This window comes from Oncorhynchus kisutch, linkage group LG16, assembly GCF_002021735.2.
Source record: "Oncorhynchus kisutch isolate 150728-3 linkage group LG16, Okis_V2, whole genome shotgun sequence".
Classification (NCBI taxonomy): Eukaryota; Metazoa; Chordata; class Actinopteri; order Salmoniformes; family Salmonidae; genus Oncorhynchus; species Oncorhynchus kisutch.
The window spans coordinates 39,388,693-39,410,982 of record NC_034189.2 but is presented as its reverse complement, the minus strand read 5'-3'; the positions used below and the strand labels follow the sequence as shown (position 1 = coordinate 39,410,982).

Here is a 22,290-nt window from a genome sequence, read left to right as displayed (position 1 = left end):
ACTGGCACAGTATGGTAAGGCAAACACTGGAACAGTATGGTAGGTCAAACACTGGCACAGTATGGTAGGGCAAACACTGGCACAGTATGGTAGGGCAAACACTGGCACAGTATGGTAAGGCAAACACTGGAACAGTATGGCAGGCCAAACACTGGCACAGTATGGCAGGCCAAACACTGGCACAGTATGGTAGGGCTAACAATGTCACAATATGGTAGGGCAAACACTGGCACAGTATGGTAGGGCAAACACTGGAACAGTATGGCAGGCCAAACACTGGAACAGACTGGCAGGCCAAACACTGGCACAGTATGGTAGGGAAAACACTGGCACAGTATGGTAGGGCAAACACTGGAACAGTATGGCAGACCAAACACTGGCACAGTATGGCAGGCCAAACACTGCCACAGTATGGTAGGGCAAACAATGTCGCAGTATGGTAGGGCAAACACTGCCACAGTATGGTAGGGCAAACAATGTCACAGTATGGTAGGGCAAACACTGGCACAGTATGGTAGGGCAAACACTGGCACAGTATGGTAGGGCAAACACTTGAACAGTATGGTAGGCCAAACACTGGCACAGTATGGTAGGCCAAACACTGGCACAGACTGGCAGGGCAAACACTGGAACAGTATGGCAGGCCAAACACTGGCACAGACAGGCAGGCCAAACACTGGCACAGACAGGCAGGCCAAACACTGGCACAGACTGGCAGGCCAAACACTTGCACAGACAGGCAGGCCAAACACTGGCACAGACTGGCAGGCCAAACACTGGCACAGACTGGCAGGCCAAACACTGGCACAGACAGGTAGGCCAAACACTGGCACAGACTGGCAGGGCAAACACTGGAACAGTATGGTAGGCCAAACACTGGCACAGTATGGCAGGCCAAACACTGGCACAGACAGGCAGGCCAAACACTGGCACAGACAGGCAGGCCAAACACTGGAACAGTATGGCAGGCCAAACACTGGCACAGACATGCAAGCCAAACACTGGCACAGTATGGCAGGCAAAACACTGGCACAGACTGACAGGCCAAACACTGGCACAGTATGGTAGGGCAAACACTGGTACAGTATGGCAGGCCAAACACTGGCACAGACAGGCAGGCCAAACACTGGCACAGACAGGCAGGCCAAACACTGGAACAGTATGGCAGGCCAAACACTGGCACAGACATGCAAGCCAAACACTGGCACAGTATGGCAGGCAAAACACTGGCACAGACTGACAGGCCAAACACTGGCACAGTATGGTAGGGCAAACACTTGCACAGTATGGTAGGGCAAACACTGGAACAGTATGGTAGGGCAAACACTGGCACAGTATGGTAGGGCAAACACTGGCACAGTATGGTAGGGCAAACACTGGAACAGTATGGCAGGGCAAACACTGGAACAGTATGGTAGGCCAAACACTGGCACAGACTGGCAGGGCAAACACTGGCACAGTATGGTAGGCCAAACACTGGCACAGACCGGCAGGGCAAACACTGGAACAGTATGGTAGGCCAAACACTGGCACAGTATGGCAGGCCAAACACTGGCACAGACAGGCAGGCCAAACACTGGCACAGACAGGCAGGCCAAACACTGGAACAGTATGGTAGGCCAAACACTGGCACAGACAGGCAGGCCAAACACTGGAACAGTATGGTAGGGCAAACACTGGCACAGACTGGCAGGCCAAACACTGGAACAGTATGGTAGGGCAAACACTGGCACAGTATGGTAGGGCAAACACTGGCACAGACTGGCAGGCCAAACACTGGAACAGTATGGCAGGCCAAACACTGGCACAGTATGGTAGGGCAAACACTGGCACAGTATGGCAGGCCAAACACTGGCACAGTATGGTTGGGCAAACAATGTCACAGACTGGCAGGCCATAGGGAACACACAAGGGTGCATTCCTTTTTTGTACAATCAGTTGTTTTACTTTTTGGCATATACTGATATTGTACTGATGTTGTACTGATATTGATTCTCCCATGCCTTTAGTGAACTTCAAATGCTTGTGGAATTATATTTTGATCCACTGAAAAAGTAACCTGAATGACGTGGACTAAAGAAAGGTCAAGTACATTAGGCTACATGGAGAATATCAAACACCTTTCTGCTCTCATTTGACCGCCCTTTTCAATAATGGATGTCCTCACAGTCACTCTATAATTCATGGCCAAGTGTCTGAAATAGAACATAGCAAGACAGCCAGCCCTGGTCAGAAATAGCCTCTCCTCTCCACCGCTCCCCCATCTCCTCTCCTCTCCACCGCTCCCCCATCTCCTCTCCTCTCCACCGCTCCCCCATCTCCTCTCCTCTCCACCGCTCCCCCATCTCCTCTCCTCTCCACCGCTCCCCCATCTCCTCTCCTCTCCACCGCTCCCCCATCTCCTTTCCTCTCCACCGCTCCCCCATCTCTTCTCTTCTCCTCCCTTCTCTTTCCGGCCCTCTCAACAGCAATGTCATGAATAACGACCTCGCCTTCATTTAGCATCTCTCTCTCTCTCTCTCTCTCTCTTTCCCCCTCTCTCTCCATTTACCATTCTTTCTCTCTCAAATACAATAGTTCCCTCATTTCCTCCCCTCAAAGCCTCTCTCTCTCTCTCTCTCTCTTTCTCCCTCCCTCCCTCCCTCCCTCCCTCCCTCCCTCCCTCCCTCCCTCCCTCCCTCCCTCCCTCCCTCCCTCCCTCCCTCCCTCCCTCCCTCCCTCCCTCCCTCCCTCCCTCCCTCTATAGCTCAGCCTGTCTTAAGAGATTTTGTGTTGACTGTTCTGGCACGGTGTGACTCTGCATGATGGCACAACAGGGGGGGGGGGGGGTCCTGCAGATGAAGCAGATCACATCTCCCCTGACTGAAAATCCAGTACAGAGCACAGAGCAGGGCAGAATATAGAGCATTGTCCCTTTAAAGGACAATTCCACTCAAAAACAATATTTTGGTATTTGTTTCATTAGTTAACTGTTAATACAGTCTCAAAGAACAGGGCAGAATAGAGCGCTGTCCCTTTAAGTGCAGGGCCAAATAGGCCCCTGTAAGTGCAGGACAGAATAGAGCAATGTCTCTTTAAGTTGGGGATGAATGATGGCACCAAAGTATGCTATGGCATGGACATAACTTTTGAAGCTACTCTAAACAAGTCCAAACTAATCAGCTGGTCTCAGCAGGCCTGGTACAACCTTTTCTTTCTAGGCTGAGATCCTGTATGTTAAGGAAAGAGCCCAATCTGCCAATAAGCACCAGCAGTACTCAACTTTCCCCCATAGAAATAGAATTAGAACACTATTACTATACAGTTGAAGTTTACAGTTGAAGTTTACATACACTTAGGTTGGAGTCATTAAAACTCATTTTTCAACCACTCCACAAATGTATTGTTAACAAACTATAGTTATGGCAAGTCGGTTAGGACATCTACTTTGTGCATGACACGTGATTTTTCCAACAATTGTTTACAGACAGATTATTTCACTTACAATTCACTGTATCACAATTCCAGTGGGTCAGAAGTTTACATTACACACTAAGTTGACTGTGCCTTTAAACAGCTTGGAAAATTCCATAAATTATGTCATGGCTTTAGAAGCTTCTGATAGACTAATTGACATAATTTGAGTCAATTGGAGGTGTACCTGTGGATGTATTTCAAGGCCTACCTTCAAACTCGGTGCCTCGTTGCTTGACCTAATGGTAAAATCAAAAGAAATCAGCCAAGACCTCAGAAAATAAATTGTTGACCTCCACAAGTCTGGTTCATCCTTGGGAGCAATTTCCAAATGCCTGAAGGTACCACGTTCATCTGTACAAACAATAGTACGCAAGTATAAACACCATGGGACCACGCAGCCGTTATACTGCTCAGGAAGGGGGCGCGTTCTGTCTCAAGGAGATGAACGTACTTTGGTGCAAATAGTGCAAATCAATCCCAGAACAACAGCAAAGGACCCTGTGAAGATGCTGGAGGAAACAGGTATACAAGTATCTATATCCACAGTAAACGAGTCCTATATCGACATAACCTGAATGGCCGCTCAGCAAGGAAGAAGACACTGCTCCAAAACCGTCATAAAAAAGCCAGACTATGGTTTGCAACTGCACATGGAGACAAAGATTGTACTTTTGGAGAAATGTCCTCTGGTCTGATGAAACAAAATAGATCTGTTTGGCCATAATAACCATTGTTATGTTTGCAGGAAAAAGGGGGATGCTTGCAAGCTGAAGAACACGATCCCAACCGTGAAGCACGGGGGTGGCAGCATCGTGTTGTGGGGGTGCTTTGCTGCAGGAGGGATTGGTGCACTTCACAAAAAAGATGGCATCATGAGTTGGGAGAATTATGTGGATATATTGAAGCAACATCTCAAGACATCAGTCAGGAAGTTAAAGCTTGGTCGCAAATGGCTCTTCCAAATGGACAATGACCCCAAGCATACTTCCAAAGTTGTGGCAAAATGGCTTTAGGACAACAAAGTCATGGTATTGGAGTGGCCATCACAAAGCCCTGACCTCAATCCCATAGAAAATGTGTGGGCAGAACTGAAAAAGCGTGTGCGAGCAAGGAGACCTACAAACCTGACTCCATTACACCAGCTCTGTCAGGAGGAATGGGCCAAAAACCCAATTTATTGTGGGACGCTTGTGGAAGGCTACCCGAAACGTTTGACCACAGTTAAACAATTTAAAGGCAATGCTACCAAATACTAATTGAGTGTATGTAAACTTTTGACCCACTGGGAATGTGATGAAAGAAATAAAAGCTGAAATAAATAATTATTTCTACTATTATTCTGACATGTCACATTCTTAAATTAAAGTGGTGATCCTAACTGACCTAAGAGACTGACTTTTTACTAGGATTAAATGTCAGGAATAGTGAAAAACTGAGTTTAAATGTCTTTGGCTAAGGTGTATGTCAACTTCCGACTTCAACTGTACATATCTATGCTTGTCCCCATGTGGTGCACTCCCTCTACAAGACAGACTTTCCATGTCTGCCATGTTGTGCCTGCTGTGTGTGAGAGCCCTGCAGTCTCCTGTCTCACCTGCCTCTCTATCAAGGCTCTTACTGTGCCTGCCTGGGAAAGCTTTCAATCTAAGCACTGCTCACTTAACTTAGCTACGCTTCAGCCAGACAGCTCTCTCTCTCTCTCTCTCTCTGTCTCTCTCTCTCTGTCTGTCTCTCTCTCTCTCTCTCTTTCTCTCTCTCTCTCCAGGCTCTCTCTCTCTCTCTTTCTCTCTCTCTTTCTCTCTCTCTCTCTAAGCTCGTGGCATGCTTAAGGGACAGAACAGAAGGCCAGAAAGTTTGGGGAAATGCTAAGACATGTAGCTATGCACTGTGGCAGGCAGGCAGCATGCTCTATAAAACCAGCCCTGATCTGAAGCGAGACACGCTAGATGAGATGAGCTTCACAGAGGGAGTAGTCTTCTTATGTCTACTGGTCAGTTTGGAGTAGAGTGGAGTAGACCAGATGTGCCTGGGCTACAGGTGGTGGTGTGTGTATAGATGTGTGTGTGTGTGTGTGTGTATGTGGAAAGATAGCTCATAGTATTTCTTGACATAATGGAACATTCTGATGCAATGATTTGAAACATATGTTGATACAGTTACAGTGTAGTGCAGGCCCCAGCTGGGGTGTCACACTGCTTGTCGTGTGTTTATGCCCTGCACCTGGAGCCTGCCCACCAACCTGCAATAGGAGTTCACCCTCGGGCATCCAGCCATCCACCAATCCCGTTGTCTTGCTGTTGTCATGGTTACCACTGTTGGCCTTCAAACCATTGCAAGCGTGGGTCTTCAGGGCAACTATAGAGTGAGAGAGAAACAGGGAGAGAGAGGTGAAGAGAGAGAGAGCGAGAGAGAGAGGGCTTAAGTCTTTGAAATAGTGTTTACAGAGAACTGCTGTGAATGTCAGAGTGCTTTATAACACACAGGCATGACAGGTCCCTAGCTCATTAACAATTCATTAAACACCATCTCTGAACAGGCTCATTCATTATGACTCGCAAACAACAAACGCCATCCACCACCACAAATATGAAACCAATCATATGGCATTGATAATCAAAACTTCAAACAGTTTAAAGGGGGCTTTAAAGGCTGATGTGGGTTCTGCCAGCGTTTCAGGTTTTCCCAGCAGGCATTGCGGAGTGCTTTCTTTAGCCTAGTCTAGCGCATGCTGCTGTCTATTCTGGCTCTCTGTAGCTGTGCTAATGGCTCTGACTGAGCCCATGTTAGTTTGAAGTACTACTGATGTGTTTGCAAACATTCATTATGAGAGGAGAATGATCCAGGGAGGCAGACAACATTGGCCTGGACAGAAGGAGGAGAAGACCATGGGGGGATAGGGGGAGGAGAAGACCATGGAGGGGATAGGGGGGAGGAGAAGACCATGGAGGGGATAGGGGGAGGAGAAGGCCATGGAGGGGATAGGGGGAGGAGAAGACCATGGGGGGATAGGGGAAGGAGAAGAACATGGAGGGATAGGGGGAGGAGAAGACCATGGAGGGGATAGGGGGAGGAGAAGACCATGGAGGGGATAGGGGGGAGGAGAAGACCATGGAGGGGATAGGGGGAGGAGAAGACCATGGAGGGGATAGGGGGAGGAGAAGACCATGGAGGGGATAGGGGGAGGAGAAGGCCATGGAGAGGATAGGGGGAGGAGAAGACCATGGAGGGGATAGGGGGAGGAGAAGACCATGGAGGGGATAGGGGAGGAGAAGACCATGGAGGGGATAGGGGGAGGAGAAGACCATGGAGGGGATAGGGGGAGGAGAAGACCATGGAGGGGATAGGGGGGAGGAGAAGACCATGGAGGGGATAGGGGGAGGAGAAGACCATGGAGGGGATAGGGGGAGGAGAAGACCATGGAGGGGATAGGGGGGAGGAGAAGGCCATGGAGAGGATAGGGGGAGGAGAAGACCATGGAGGGGATAGGGGGAGGAGAAGACCATGGAGGGGATAGGGGGAGGAGAAGACCATGGAGGGGATAGGGGGAGGAGAAGACCATGGAGGGTATAGGGGGAGGAGAAGACCATGGAGGGGATAGGGGGAGGAGAAGACCATGGAGGGGATAGAGGGAGGAGAAGACCATGGAGGGGATAGGGGGGAGGAGAAGACCATGGAGGGGATAGGGGGAGGAGAAGACCATGGAGGGGATAGGGGGAGGAGAAGACCATGGAGGGGATAGGGGGAGAAAGAGAAGGAGGAGATGTGGGAATGAAAAGAGCTAAAGCCTTACAATAAAACACTGAGAAAGTATTCTGAATTATTAGTATACTGAATATGCTTTAGAAAATAGAGAGAGAGATAGAGAGAGTAGGAAAGAGAGAGAGATAGAGAGAAAGAGAAATACAAGAATGAGGGAGTGAGAGAGGAAAGAAAAACAGAGTAAGAGAGAGAAACAGAAGAGAGGGAGTGAAAGAGAGAAAAGTGAAGGACAGACAGGACAGGGATTTTCTCCACTTGTGTGAGACGTGGAAAAGGCATTAGTGTTGTACGGTGAGAAAAAAGTCACCAACAGGTGTGACATCTCTACAGCACCTCTAAACCTGGAGCATCACTCTGGAGCCTCACTCTGTCCAATGTGTGTGTGTGTGTGTGTGTGTGTGTATGCTCATCACTCTGGAGCCTCAGTCTGCCCTCCCTGGAGAACTAACTAGGAGTACTCTACCCACAGTACCCCCTCCACATCCCACATGGTCCACAGTCTGGATCACAGGCTCAAACCAGAGGGGAGGTTGCCTGGCTCTACAATATGGATATACCGTTAAACACCACACACACACATATACAGTAGCTCTAAGAAACACATATTAGAAATCGAAATGAACGTGTCATTTTGGATGTAGGCTACCGCTCAACTGGAGAAAATGAAGTTTGAGTTGTAACACCCAAACACAGAGAGGAGAGGGATTAGACTCTACAGTCTTTCAGCGTGACCGCTGAACTCTGACCCCTATACAACTCCCTGACCCCTGAGCAGTGTGTGGACATGATGCTCTAAGTGACCAACACACAGGTCTATAGTGATCTGGAGTAGGACTTGATTGAGGGGGCTGGGGGGTGAGGCTAGAGGGGTCACAAGGTCAACACACCCACCATCCTAGGACTTTGTGGGGTTTAAGGAGTTGTGGGGGTTAAGTCTATCGCCATCAGGTCAATGTGCTGGGGGTCAGACCCAGACTCAAACTCAGACCCATATTCAGACCCAGACTCAAACTCAGACCCAGACTCAAACTCAGACCCATATTCAGACCCAGACTCAAACTCAGACCCATACTCAGACAGACCCAGACTCATAATCAGACCCAGACACAGATTCATACTGACACACTAAACCCTTCTGCTTGGCAATGATATAAACTCATCTACTGGGAAGTATCAGTAAAGGAATACAAATCAGCATTCCTTTTCTGTTTGGTGAAGATAAGTTAAACTTGATAGAAAAAGGTGTCAGCTGTTTAATCCGTTACAATGTTTAAAAAAAGGCTAATTTCTAACACAGTTTAATTAATACATGACCAAACAATGTTCCCCTGCTCCTCAATGACAAAGATTTGACTCTGTTTTGACGGGAGACAAATGGAGAAGTTTAAACGTTAAAAGCCAAGGGGAAGCTTTGGAAAGAGATTTCTGCCTCGGTCTACATCGGTCTGTTCCTTCAAAGGCATTGTGGAAGTTCTGTGGCCTCTTTCCCATTGGCTTTAGCTGGATTCCACCAGTGACAGGGCTATAAGGCCGGGCGGCCAGCACGCAACCAATGGTACTTCTCAAGACCCCAACACAGTCTCTGTGACTGGAAGGCAAATACAGCGATACTAATCGTTTCACCTTGCATGCAGAGATCCCCAGAAACTCCTTGTCCAAACGAGTAATAAAGATTTGAAATGATAGAAACTCTCATAGCATTCCGCGAACAGTATTAAAGGGGTTGGGAAATGCGGGTTTACCGTGACTAGAGACAACAGAAATACTCTACTTAACCTTTGAACCTTTTATTACTCAGTGATTCCTTATTGTATAGACGAGTGAAAATGAGTTGAAGTGATATGAACTGTATATTGTAGCCTCTCTTATGAGACACAGCACTTTACAGATGTTTTTTAAAGCACTAAAACTGCAAATGAACAAGCACATCTGTAAAGTGGACAACAGATAACGGCTTCAAAGGCAAAATCAAATCAAATCAAATTTTATTTGTCACATACACATGGTTAGCAGATGTTAGTGCGAGCGTAGCGAAATGCTTGTGCTTCTAGTTCCGACAATGCAGTAATAACCAACAGGTAATCTAGCTAACAATTCCAAAACTACTACCTTATAGACACAAGTGTAAGGGGATAAAGAATATCTACATAAAGATATATGAATGAGTGATGGTACAGAGCGGCATAGGCAAGATACAGTAGATGGTATTGAGTGCAGTATATACATATGAGATGAGTATGTAAACAAAGTGGCATAGTTAAAGTGGCTAGTGATACATTTTACATCATTTCCCATCAATTCCCATTATTAAAGTGGCTGGAGTTGAGTCAGTGTGTTGGCAGCAGCCACTCAATGTTAGTGGTGGCTGTTTAACAGTCTGATGGCCTTGAGATAGAAGCTGTTTTTCAGTCTCTCGGTCCCAGCTTTGATGCACCTGTACTGACCTCGCCTTCTGGATGATAGCGGGGTGAACAGGCAGTGGCTCGGGTGGTTGTTGTCCTTGATGATCTTTATGGCCTTCCTGTGATATCGGGTGGTGTAGGTGTCCTGGAGGGCAGGTAGTTTTCCCCCGGTGATGCGTTGTGCAGACCTCACTACCCTCTGGAGAGCCTTACGGTTGTGGGCAGAGCAGTTTCCGTACCAAGCGGTGATACAGCCCGACAGGATGCTCTCGATTGTGCATCTGTAGAAGTTTGTGAGTGCTTTTGGTGACAAGCCGAATTTCTTCAGCCTCCTGAGGTTGAAGAGGCGCTGCTGCGCCTTCTTCACGATGCTGTCTGTGTGGGTGGACCAATTCAGTTTGTCTGTGATGTGTACGCCGAGGAACTTAAAATTTACTACCCTCTCCACTACTGTTCCATCAATGTGGATAGGGGGGTGTTCCCTCTGCTGTTTCCTGAAGTCCACAATCAAAACCGCTGATATTGATGTGAGGTTGGTGTTTACGCACAATATCACCAATGACCCTCACAGCATTCCCTGTTTGAAAGGCGATTGGGAAATTCTTCTCTGTTAGGGACAGAACAAGCTAAGGGACATACTACAGTACACTACAGTACAGTATATTACACTACAAGGCAGTACAGTGCACGACAGTACATTATACTACACTACACAGGGTCTAGTGCCTGTCTATCTGTCCGCTTGGAGTTAAAAACATGCTACCCTCTCTCTCTCTCTCACACACCCAACGTTGCTCTCACGAACACGGACCTGTGTCTCATTTCCACAATGAAGCAGTAGAGCCGTAGCGTGTCAGTCTGCCTTCTTCTTCCTCTCTCTCCCTCTCCGGCCGACAAGGAAAAGTATTCCTAGTTATAGAAGGGCTGTTTCCCCTAGCTACCTGAAATCCAGAGTCAGGCGGCTAGGGAAGCATGTGGAAGAGAGGCTGGACATCAATTGGGTGAAACTGGGAGGTCAGATCATCCTTACAAAACATGAATTGACACGCTGGTGCAAATAGCGTAGCGGTGGTTTTCTGAAGAAGAAGAAGAAGAAGAGACGGCTCCTTGTTGCTATTCTGGACAGAATAGAGCAGGATTCAGTTAGAACCCTGGCTCATGGAACTCATCTTTATCCCATCTCTCCAACACAATCAACTCTTTCATTCAACATAGAGATCGACTGGATTCTGGAATGCTCATAATCAACCCAGCACATTCTACGTACAGCCCAAAATCCACTATAACGTTAGCTATAGCCAGTGCTGGCTTGACGGCAAGCGCCATTACATCACACCTGTCTAAGTGAATGAACAGGGGAGCGATGAGAGATTTCTCTGAGACAGAGTGCAGCGTCGTGGAACCTCACAGGCTGCTGCTGCTGTTGAAGGGAGAGCCGGGAGAGGAGAGGCATGTCAGCCATCAAACATTAATACCAGGGCCTATTTGTGCACCGCGGTACGTGTCGATGACACCACAGCAGCAGCAGATGCCTGTGACACACACACAGCGCCCGGGGCGCCTAGGAAACAGCAATTGCTTTTGACTCCGTAGAACAAGGGGAGTGCCTGCCTGCCGCCCGCTTACTGAACACACACACTTCCTGTTGGCATAATGTGGTGGCAGCCAATCAGAATAGGAGCTCCTCAGTTCCAGTGTACAGATGACCAACTCCATCGGTTTGCGAGCCACCACCGGCATTCTCTAACCTTCCCTACCTCTGGCTGTGACTCTGTGGCTGAGTGCACTGGGGATAGATGGCTACTGTACTGCATACTGTAACAGCAAACGTCATTGTACTGTTGTAAATATATGGCTGTGTGGTTGAGTGCATACCCATGCACTTTTCTTAGCTGTCTACATACCACCACAGACCGAGGCTGGCACTAAAACCGCACTCACGGAGCCGCCATAAGCAAACAGGAAAACGCTCATTCAGAGGTGGCGGTCCTAGTGGCCGGGGACTGTAATGCAGTTTTACCTAATTTCTATCAGCATGAGAAATGTGCAACCAGAGGGAAAAAACATTCTAGACCACCTTTAATCCACACACAGAGATTAAAGGTGGTACAAAGTGCTCCCTCGCCCTCCATTTGGCAAATCTGACCATAACTCTATCCTCCGGATTCCTGCTTATAAGCAAAAATTAAAGCAGGAAGCACTCGTGACTCGGTCTATAAAAAAGTGGTCAGGCAAGCAGATGCTAAACTACAGGACTGTTTTGCTAGCACAGACTGGAATATGTTCCGGGATTTTTCCGATGGCTTTGAAGAGTACGCCACATCAGTCACTGGCTTTATCAATAAGTGCATCGATGATGTCATCCCCACAGTGACTGTACGTACATACCCCAACCAGAAGCCATGGATTACAGGCAACATTCACACTGAGCTAAAGGGTAGAGTTGCCGCTTTCAAGGAGTGGGACTCTAACTGGGAAGCTTATAAGAAATCCCGCTATGCCTTCTGAAGAACCATCAAACAGACAAAGCGTCAACACAGAATGAAGATCGAATCGTAAAATACCAGCTCTGACTCTCGTCGGATGTGGCAGGGCTTACAGACTACAAAGGGAAGCACAGCTGAGAGCTGCCCAGTGACACAAGCCTACCAGACGAGCTAAATAACCTCTATGCTTGCAAGTAAAACTGAAACATGCACAAGAGCATCAGCTGTTCCGGACGACTGTGTGATCACGCTCACGCTCTCCGCAGCCGATGTGAGTAAAACCTTTAAACAGGTCAACATTCACAAGGCCGCTGGGCCAGACGGATTACCAGGGTGTGTACTCTGAGCATGCACTGACCAACTTGCAATTGTCTTCACTGACATTTTCAACCTCTCCCTGTCTGAGTCTGTAATACCAACATGTTTGAAGCAGACCGCCATAGTCCCTGTGACCAAGAACACTAAGGTAACCTGCCTAAATGACTACTGACCCGTAGCACTCACGTCTGTAGCCATGAAATTCTTTGAAAGGCTGGTCATGGCTCAAATCAACACCATTATCCCAGAAACCCTAGACCCACTACAATTTGCATACCACCCTAACAGATCCACAGATTAGGCAATCTCTATTGCACTCCACACTGCCCTTTCCACACCTGGACAAAAGTAACACCTATGTGAGAATGCTATTCATTGACTACATTTCAGCGTTCAACACCATAGTGCCCTCAAAGCTCATTACTAAGCTAAGGACCCTGGGACTATACAACTCCCTCTGCAACTGGATCCTGGACTTCCTGACGGGCCGCCCCCAGGTGGTAAGGGTAGGTAACAACACATCTGCCACGCTGATCCTCAACACGGGGGCCCCTCAGGGGTGTGTGCTCAGTCCTGTCCTGTACTCCCTGTTCTTTAATTATTTGTTATCTCTTACTGTCTGTACTATTTTAAAGAAGGTTACTGTACTAATGTAAACAGCTACTGTCTGTACTATTTTAAAGATGGTTACTGTACTAATGTAAACAGCTACTGTCTGTACTATTTTAAAGATGGTTACTGTACTAATGTAAACAGCTACTGTCTGTACTGTTTTAAAGCTCTGTGAACTACTCTACTAAATAGTGTCACAGATAGCTTTCAACCATGAACACAAATGAATCAATTAACAGTTAGCTCTCACTCTCCTTCTCTGAAACCCTCTTACCCCCTCTCCCTCTTCCTCCGCCTCCCCACAAATCGCACATAACCAATAGAGTTTGTGTGTGTGTGTGACATAAACAGTGACCCGTTAAATGTGACAGCTTGTGTTGGGGACACACATGCAACCCTCCAACCCAGACCCCCCCCCCCCCGATTCATGAATTATTACTGAAAATTACCCAGAAAGTGTGTGTGTCTGTGTGTTTCTGTTTGTCTGTGTATGTGTGTGAATGTGTGTATGTCTGTGTGTTGAGAGGAAGCAGCTCGAGCTCACACTGGGAAAAGGGGTGGGGATAACACACACACACACACAGGGGAAGGAGTGAACTGCCCGCCACCACACCATGGGCCAAGAGACACCAATGGGACGTGTGAAATATGTATGTAGCTAATGGCCCAAACGAAAGGTCAATCCCAGGTCTGTGGTGATTGAAAAGTCAATCCCAGGTGAGGTCCCCAAATCCTCCTGCTAAACCCCATCTCTAACCGTAGGGGAGAGAACATTCAACCTCATCATAGGTTGTTAGCAGTGAAGTAGAGGTAACAACATCCTCCTGCTAAACCCCATCTCTAACCGTAGTGGAGAGAACATTCAACCTCATCATAGGTTGTTAGCAGTGAAGTAGAGGTAACAACATCCTCCTGCTAAACCCCATCTCTAACCGTAGGGGAGAGAACATTCAACCTCATCATAGGTTGTTAGCAGTGACGTAGAGGTAACAACATCCTCCTGCTAAACCCCATCTCTAACCGTAGTGGAGAGAACATTCAACCTCATCATAGGTTGTTAGCAGTGACGTAGAGGTAACAACATCCTCCTGCTAAACCCCATCTCTAACCGTAGTGGAGAGAACATTCAACCTCATCATAGGTTGTTAGCAGTGAAGTAGAGGTAACAACATCCTCCTACTAAACCCCATCTCTAACCGTAGGGGAGAGAACATTCAACCTCATCATAGGTTGTTAGCAGTGAAGTAGAGGTAACAACATCCTCCTGCTAAACCCCATCTCTAACCGTAGTGGAGAGAACATTCAACCTCATCATAGGTTGTTAGCAGTGAAGTAGAGGTAACAAACAAAAAAATAGGTTGGAAAACGTTCCTTATATTTTCAATACATTTATTCCTGCAAAAAGTGGGTAAACGCTCTCTCTCAAAAAAAGGGTTACCTGCGTTTACCCACCACTACACCACTGGTTAGTGATAGTTCAAGCCCCGAGCACAGGCCCTGACTGTCTAGTTGTAGATTCTGGACACATCTTAAAGCATCACTCCAGGACTGAACGGAAATGGTACAATATTGAGATGGTTCACTCATTAGAGGACTGTTCCATTCATGTTATGTTATGTTTCCCTTCGCCTGCCGGTGAGATGCTGGACCCGGACATATTAGTGATAATCGTATTTTAGCCTCATTGATATCTCTGTCATGCTGTGCAGCACAATAACAATGCTAAACGCTTTGAGTCACGTTATATGACCCTATATTTAGCTTGGTAATGAGGAACATTATTAAGATGTGATTAAGGCCATTCTATGCTTATGACGTGATGTGAACTTTTGTATAATTGAAATCAAAACATGAGTAATTATACAGCCAGTATTCCATGCAACAAGGTACCAGAAAGTTGCTCTACAGGGCTTCCACTTTAGCCTTGGTACCAGTCGTTGTGCTTTGTTGTCATGCCAAACAAGGAGTGGCAAGGAGTGGAATGATAGCACAAACAGACTGGAACCCAGGCTACTTCCACTCTCCGTTCTAGCGTGAGATCAGTGCCTCTCTGGGTGGGGAGGATCGACTTAACCCTCTACACACACCAGGGAGGCTTAGGATCAGGAAGTAGAAATAGAACAGGTGTAGCTTAGCACAAACACTTAACACTCACAAACCCTTCCCCACCCAAACCATCCTTTATTTTAGAAAACAGAACCACTAGCATTAATTAATTAATTAACCACTAGCATAAACATCATCTGAAGAGTGCAGTATGTCCTGCTCCAACACACACACGCACACACACACACACACACACACACACACACACACACACACACACACACACACACACACACACACACACACACACACACACACACACACACACACACACACACACACACACACACACACACGAGGATGATAATAACATGAACTGAAAAGCGATGTAGTGTTACGTAAGCCCTAATCTGCCTGCTCTCAGATCACAGCAGAGCAGATGGCCTATCCTGGAAACAGTGGTGTTTGGATGCCCATAAAGCACAATCAGGACAACCAAGTGTATATACAACATTTTACATTCACGTCATTTAGCAGACCGTATCATCCAGAGCGACTTACAGGAGCAATTAGGGTTAAGTGCCTTGCTCAATGGCACATTAACAGATTCAAACCAGCGACCTTTTAGTTACTGGCACAACGCTCTAACCGCTAGAGTACCTGCAGCCAAACTACAATACAACTTAGGCCAGGATTCAATCGGATCACGTTTTGTCTGCTATGCGCCATTTAAAGATAATTTCAGACTGAGCTGACATATGCAGTGTTTACCATGAACACGGGAACATCGCCTTTAGAAGGTGCAGTCGACAAAGAGCGTTCGGACTGAATCCGGGACTAGAACTGTTTTTGAATGGAAAACAATACGAAGGTCACAAGACTGACTACCCCAGACAATACTGAAAGCTTAAAGAGAGATGGAGCGCTCCCAGTTGAATAACCTCCACCACACTCGGCTGAATAAATCAATCAATGAATCATGATGACACTCAACTGAAAGGAAAGCGCACACAAGGCTGAAAGAAATGATCCAGAAAGAAACCTTGAAGAAGCAAGATGTCCTCAGAGACTAATAAAACATGTGTGTTTGGCCTCCTGCCAGATCCCACTGTCCGTTTGTATAAACAACACTTAAAAAAACAACATGTACCGTGAAATGTCCTTGACGCTGTCAACTTGGTTCAAATGAGGATGTTTATTTTATCAAAAGATAGTAGGCCTCCTGAGTGAGAAAATCTGTCATTTGTTTCTCTTTTTCCCCCGGGTACTTCTTTGTGATTCCGTCTTTAAAAAGCACATCCCCTTGTTGCAAAGCATTTCCCAATGGGATATTAAAGTATACTATTACATTCTCTTCCTCTTCAAGACTGTCTGAAAGCACTTTGTTCATCTGAGGGTGAGGACAGCTGCACAGCAACAACAGACGGCTAACATGATCACAGTACCACTGTATCATGGTCACAACAAGCAATGCTACTATTGTCGCATAATGTGGCTTTAATCAGCTGATCCGATCAGGACAGGCGAGAAGTGCATATGACACAGTACAGTTGGAGAGGACTATGTAGCTGGCTAAGAGGACTCCTTCCTCTTCCTGAAATACCTGGGATACATTTTGATGCCACAATGAGCTGTGAATTGGCTTACAGTGGTTTGCTGATGACTCTCATTGATCCAAGCACATAGCCATGCTGTACCGTTCAACCTCTTTGAACCTCTTCCTGATGTGGGTAACAGAAGGAAGCGGATTCTGAAATGTTAAGACAGAGCTGAGGACATGTTAAGTTAGAACTGCTTTTGTAACCTACATGGAAGTGTACAGTTTGGAACACGAGCCTTAAGTGTACATGTTCATACTGTAATACTAGAACACATACAGTTGAAGCCGGAAGTTGACGTACAACTTAGGTTGAAGTCATTGAAACTTCTTTTTCGACCCCTCCGCACATTTCTTGTTAACAAACTATAGTTTTGGCAAGTTGGTTAGGACATCTACTTTGTGCATGACACAAGTCATTTTTCCAACAATTGTTTACTGGCAGATTATTTCACCAGAAAATGATGTCATGGCTTTAGAAGCTTCTGATTGTCATAGTTTGGTCAATTGGAGGTTTAACTGTGGATGTATTTCAAGGCCTACATTCAAACCCAGTGTCTCTTTGCTTGACAACATGGGGAAATCAAAAGAAATCAGTCAAGACCTCAGATTTCTTTTAGACCTCCTCAAGTCTGGTTCATCCTTGGGAGCAATTTGCAACCACCTGAAGGTACCACGTTCATCTGTACAAACAATAGTACGCAAGTATAAACACACGCAGCCGTTATACTGCTCAGGGAGGAGATGTTTTCTGTCTCCTAGAGATGAACGTACTTTGGTGCGAAAAGTGCTAATCAATCCCAAAACAACAGCAAAGGACCTTGTGAAGATGCTGGAGGAAACAGGTACAAAAGTATCTATATCCACAGTAAAAACAAGTCTTATATTGACATAACCTGAAAGGCTGCTCAGCAAGGAAGAGGCCACTTCTCCAAAACCTCCATAAAAAATCCAGACTACGGTTTGCAACTGCACATGGGGACAAAGATAGTACTTCTTGGAGAAATGTCCTCTGGTCTGATGAAACAAAAATATAACTGTTTGGCCATAATGACCATCGTTATGTTTGTAGGAAAAAGGGGGAGGCTTGCAAGCTGAAGAACACCATCCCAACCGTGAAGCACAGGGGTGGCAGCATCATGTTGTGGGGGTGCTTTGCTGCAGGAGGGACTGGTGCACTTACCAAAATAGATGGCTTCATGAGTTGGGAAAATTATGTGGATATATTGAAGCAACATCTCAAGACATCAGTCAAGAAGTTAAAGCTTGGTCGCAACTGGGTCTTCCAAATGGACAATGACCCCAAGGATACTTCCAAAGTTGTGGCAAAATGGCTTAAGGACAACAAAGTCAAGGTATTGGAGTGGCCATCACAAAGCCCTGACCTCAATCCCATAGAACATTTGTGGGCAGAACTGAAAAAGCATGTGCGAGCAAGGAGGCCTACAAACCTGACTCAGTTACACCAGCTCTGTCAGGAGGAATTGGCCAAAATGTACCCAATTTATTGTGGGAAGCTTGTGGAAGGCTACCCGAAACGTTTGACCAAGTTAAACAATTTAAAAGCAATTCCACCAAATACTAATTGAATGTATGTAAACTTCTGACCCACTGGGAATGTGACGAAAGAAATAAAAGTTTAAATATATCATTCTCTCTACTATTATTCTGACATTTCACATTCTTAAAATAAAGTGGTGATTCTAACTGACCTAAAACAGGGATTGTTCACTAGGATTAAATGACAGCTATTGTAATAAACTGAGTTTAAATGTATTTGGCTAAGGTGGATGTAAACTTCCGAATTCAACTGTAACTGTGTTTTCTTATGTGTAAAATGTCACTACGTAGAGTAAAGGAATAGCAGCTCTGAATCCAGCTGAGCCAAACCTCAGCGCTGTGCACCACTCGTCATAAACACAACACTTCCTCTTTAACAACAAAACACTTCTAAGAACTGATGCATCGGCAATCCCAGTTCCACTAGGAGTGTCTGACGCTGGATGATGTAGCCTACAGGGCAACAACACACACACACACACGCACACACATACACACACTGCATGGTGGCCCTGATCCTGTTTGATGTTGCCTACAGGGCGCCAATACTGTAGCTAGCCAACTGGCAGCATTGACATGGGTTCTCACTGTTTTATGGGGTAGCAGAGAGGTGAGTGCACACACACACACACACACACACACACACACGCGCGCCATTGGGTGGCCAGAGAGGGCAGGGCAGGCACATTTGGGGTGGCCCCGCTGGGAGAGAGAGGCCCGGTCACTAACTGGACAAATTTATGGATCTCCTGTTTTGTCTGCTGGTTTCATTACACACTAATTACAAAAGACAAACATCAATATGCCTCTTGATTAAATAAAGCTGTTTATGCTCTGTAACTGCCTGTAGCAATGACTCCCAACAATGTACAGCATACCACCGTTCTGCTTATGTATCAATTTCAGCCAACTCCATAAGCTCCATAGGCCTACAGTACACCGCGTGGGTTCGGGTTACACCATACGATAGTTGAAAAGCAGAAGAAGTGAAATATTGATCATGTGGACAAAGCATGAAATGTTTCTGGGAGTAAACACAGTAAACAGAAGGGGAAATAAAGGTCTGATAAACACACAGTGAAAGTGACAGGGACCAGGCGGGAAATAGTCACATAAACGCGTCCATCACTGGGGCCGTGTTCCCCCTCCATACTGGACATCTACTCAATGGGTTGTCTGAGGAAGACCCGCAACATTATCAGGGACCCCACACACCCCAGCCACAGACTGTTCACTCCTGTACTGCCTGGCAGACGGCGTCGGAGCATGGGGTCAGGGACAAGCCATCAGACTGTTCACTCCTGTACTGCCTGGCAGACGGCGTCGGAGCATGGGGTCAGGGACAAGTCATCAGACTGTTCACTCCTGTACTGCCTGGCAGACGGCGTCGGAGCATGGGGTCAGGGACAAGTCATCAGACTGTTCACTCCTGTACTGCCTGGCAGACGGCGTCGGAGCATGGGGTCAGGGACAAGTCATCAGACTGTTCACTCCTGTACTGCCTGGCAGACGGCGTCGGAGAATGGGGTCAGGGACAAGCCATCAGACTGTTCACTCCTGTACTGCCTGGCAGACGGCGTCGGAGCATGGGGTCAGGGACAAGCCATCAGACTGCTGAACACTTGATCCGGGACTGACCATTTGTGCTAATTCTGCACACCGTAGCACACATGAACTCACTCACACAGCCTCACATATGCACAACACATGTACAGACACACACACACACACACACCGAGATGTACGTTATTTGTCCCTACTACATGTCTGCCAGAAGCAGCTATCTGTCAATGTAAACATTGACGTGACCAATAAGTCCCAGGTAGTAGTGGATCTGTCAGTGTGGATTTGTACAGCCTTCGCTCTCCTTCCCACCGGTTTGCTTTGCTGGTACACACATAAACACACACACACACACTCACAAACACTCATAAACGCACGCACACACTCATAAACGCACGCACACACTCATAAACACACACACACACACATAAACACACACACGCACACACACACACACTCACAAACACTCATAAACGCACGCACACACACTCATAAACACACACACACACTCACAAACACACACACACACATAAACACACACACTCACAAACACTCATAAACGCACGCACACACACTCATAAACACACACACACACACACTCATAAACGCACGCACACACACTCATAAACACACACACACACACACACACACACATGAACGCACGCATGCACACACACACATAAACGCACGCACACACACACACACACACACATAAACACACACACACAAACACACACTCAGGCTACACACACATCGCGACTGCTATTTATTAATGCTAAACTGCACAATTTAAACACTTTGCTCTCAATATCCCCCTTCCTGACACACGTGTAAATAGTGTACTGTAAATGTGTTGAATGCCTTCCTTGTATTTATATTATATAGAAAAACATGTGTATACTTTATAACTTTTTACATTTTATATTCTTGTTGTCACATTATTGAGAGGTGAACCTCCAAACCAGCATTTCATTGTACCGTGTGTACACCATGTGTATCCTGTGGATATGACAAATAAACTTGACTTGAATCTGGGATCCGGGTTTAGAAGGATCTTCGGTGGCCTGGCATTGCTCTGGAGAAGGAGCTTTTAGAGACTGCATGTCAAATGTGAATTGGTCCAACCATTAAGTCAGCAGCATCTCAGCTGAAAACCAACACAAACCACAGGCAATAAAGATCCTGCTTCCAGTCATGATGACCAAATTAAAAAAAACATTACGTGGACAAAACTCGGATCATAAGCGGTCAAAAGAACACGCTAGTCCAAATTAATGTCACAAAATGTCATATTACAGTTTTTTTTTTAAACAACGGTAAGATTTCATTTCAGTAGCATGACGCTTTTGTCACAGCACATTCCCTCTCCATTTCATTTTGTGGAGACTGTTTTCCCTTTAGTTTTTATTGGAGCGAGTAGAGTAGTGGATAGCTATCAGGAGACTGCAATGCCTTGTGACAGCTCGGCAGCAGAGCACTGGAACAGTCCCCACTCCATCAGATTTTAATGAGCGTTAATTGCCACTTAAAGCAGAAAAATGTGTGACTGACACACAATGATGGACGATTCCCTGGCCTTAATAGTGGGTACCGTGGCTGGGACGGGTTCCTGCTCTGATAAGAGCGTCTTTGTCCCAACACTGTCTCTAGTTATTCTACTGTCTCACAAGTCATGGCAGAGGGAGAGAGACAAGGAGGGGAGAGAGACAGAGAGGTAGCTGTGACTAGTGTTAACAGGAGGAGAGAGATGGAGAGAGAGAGAGAGACAGAGAGGGGAGAGAGATAGCTGTGACTAATGTTAACAGGAGGAGAGAGATAGAGAGAGAGACAGAGAGGGGAGAGAGGGGAGAGAGATAGCTGTGACTAATGTTAACAGGAGGAGAGAGAGAGAGAGAGAGAGAGAGAGAGAGAGAGAGAGAGAGAGAGAGAGAGAGAGAGAGAGAGAGGGGAGAGAGGGGAGAGAGATAGCTGTGACTAATGTTAACAGGAGGAGAGAGATAGAGAGAGAGAGAGAGAGAGACAGAGAGGGGAGAGAGGGGAGAGAGATAGCTGTGACTAATGCTAACAGGCGGAGAGAGATAGAGAGAGAGAGAGAGAGAGAGAGAGAGAGAGACAGAGAGGGGAGAGAGGGGAGAGAGATAGCTGTGACTAGTGTTAACAGGAGGAGAGAGAGAGAGAGAGACAGAGAGAGACAGAGAGGGGAGAGAGATAGCTGTGACTAGTGTTAACAGGAGGAGAGAGAGAGAGAGAGACAGAGAGAGACAGAGAGGGGAGAGAGGGGAGAGAGATAGCCTGTGACTAAATGCTAACAGGAGGAGAGAGAGAGAGAGAAGAGAGAGACAGAGAGGGGAGAGAAGCTGTGATAAATGTTAATCAAAGAGGAGAGAGATCAGAGAGAGAGAGAGACAGAGAGGGAAGAGAGGGGGGGAGAGAGATAGCTGTGGACTTCATTGCTAACAGGGGAGAGAGAGAGAGAGAGAGAGAGAGACAG

At 46.6% G+C, this 22,290-nt stretch overlaps 1 protein-coding gene across 2 annotated transcripts in view; it reads right to left on the bottom strand.

The window, feature by feature from the left end:
* Nucleotides 1-22,290, bottom strand: part of LOC109890677 (aryl hydrocarbon receptor-like) — an 88,104-nt gene that overhangs the window by 55,582 nt on the left and 10,232 nt on the right. For both annotated transcript variants that reach the window (XM_031792366.1, XM_031792365.1), the window contains one exon: nucleotides 5,696-5,811. In XM_031792366.1, coding sequence (XP_031648226.1) covers nucleotides 5,696-5,722 — 27 coding nt within the window. In that variant the 5' untranslated portion in view covers nucleotides 5,723-5,811. The remainder of the gene's footprint in view (nucleotides 1-5,695; nucleotides 5,812-22,290) is intronic.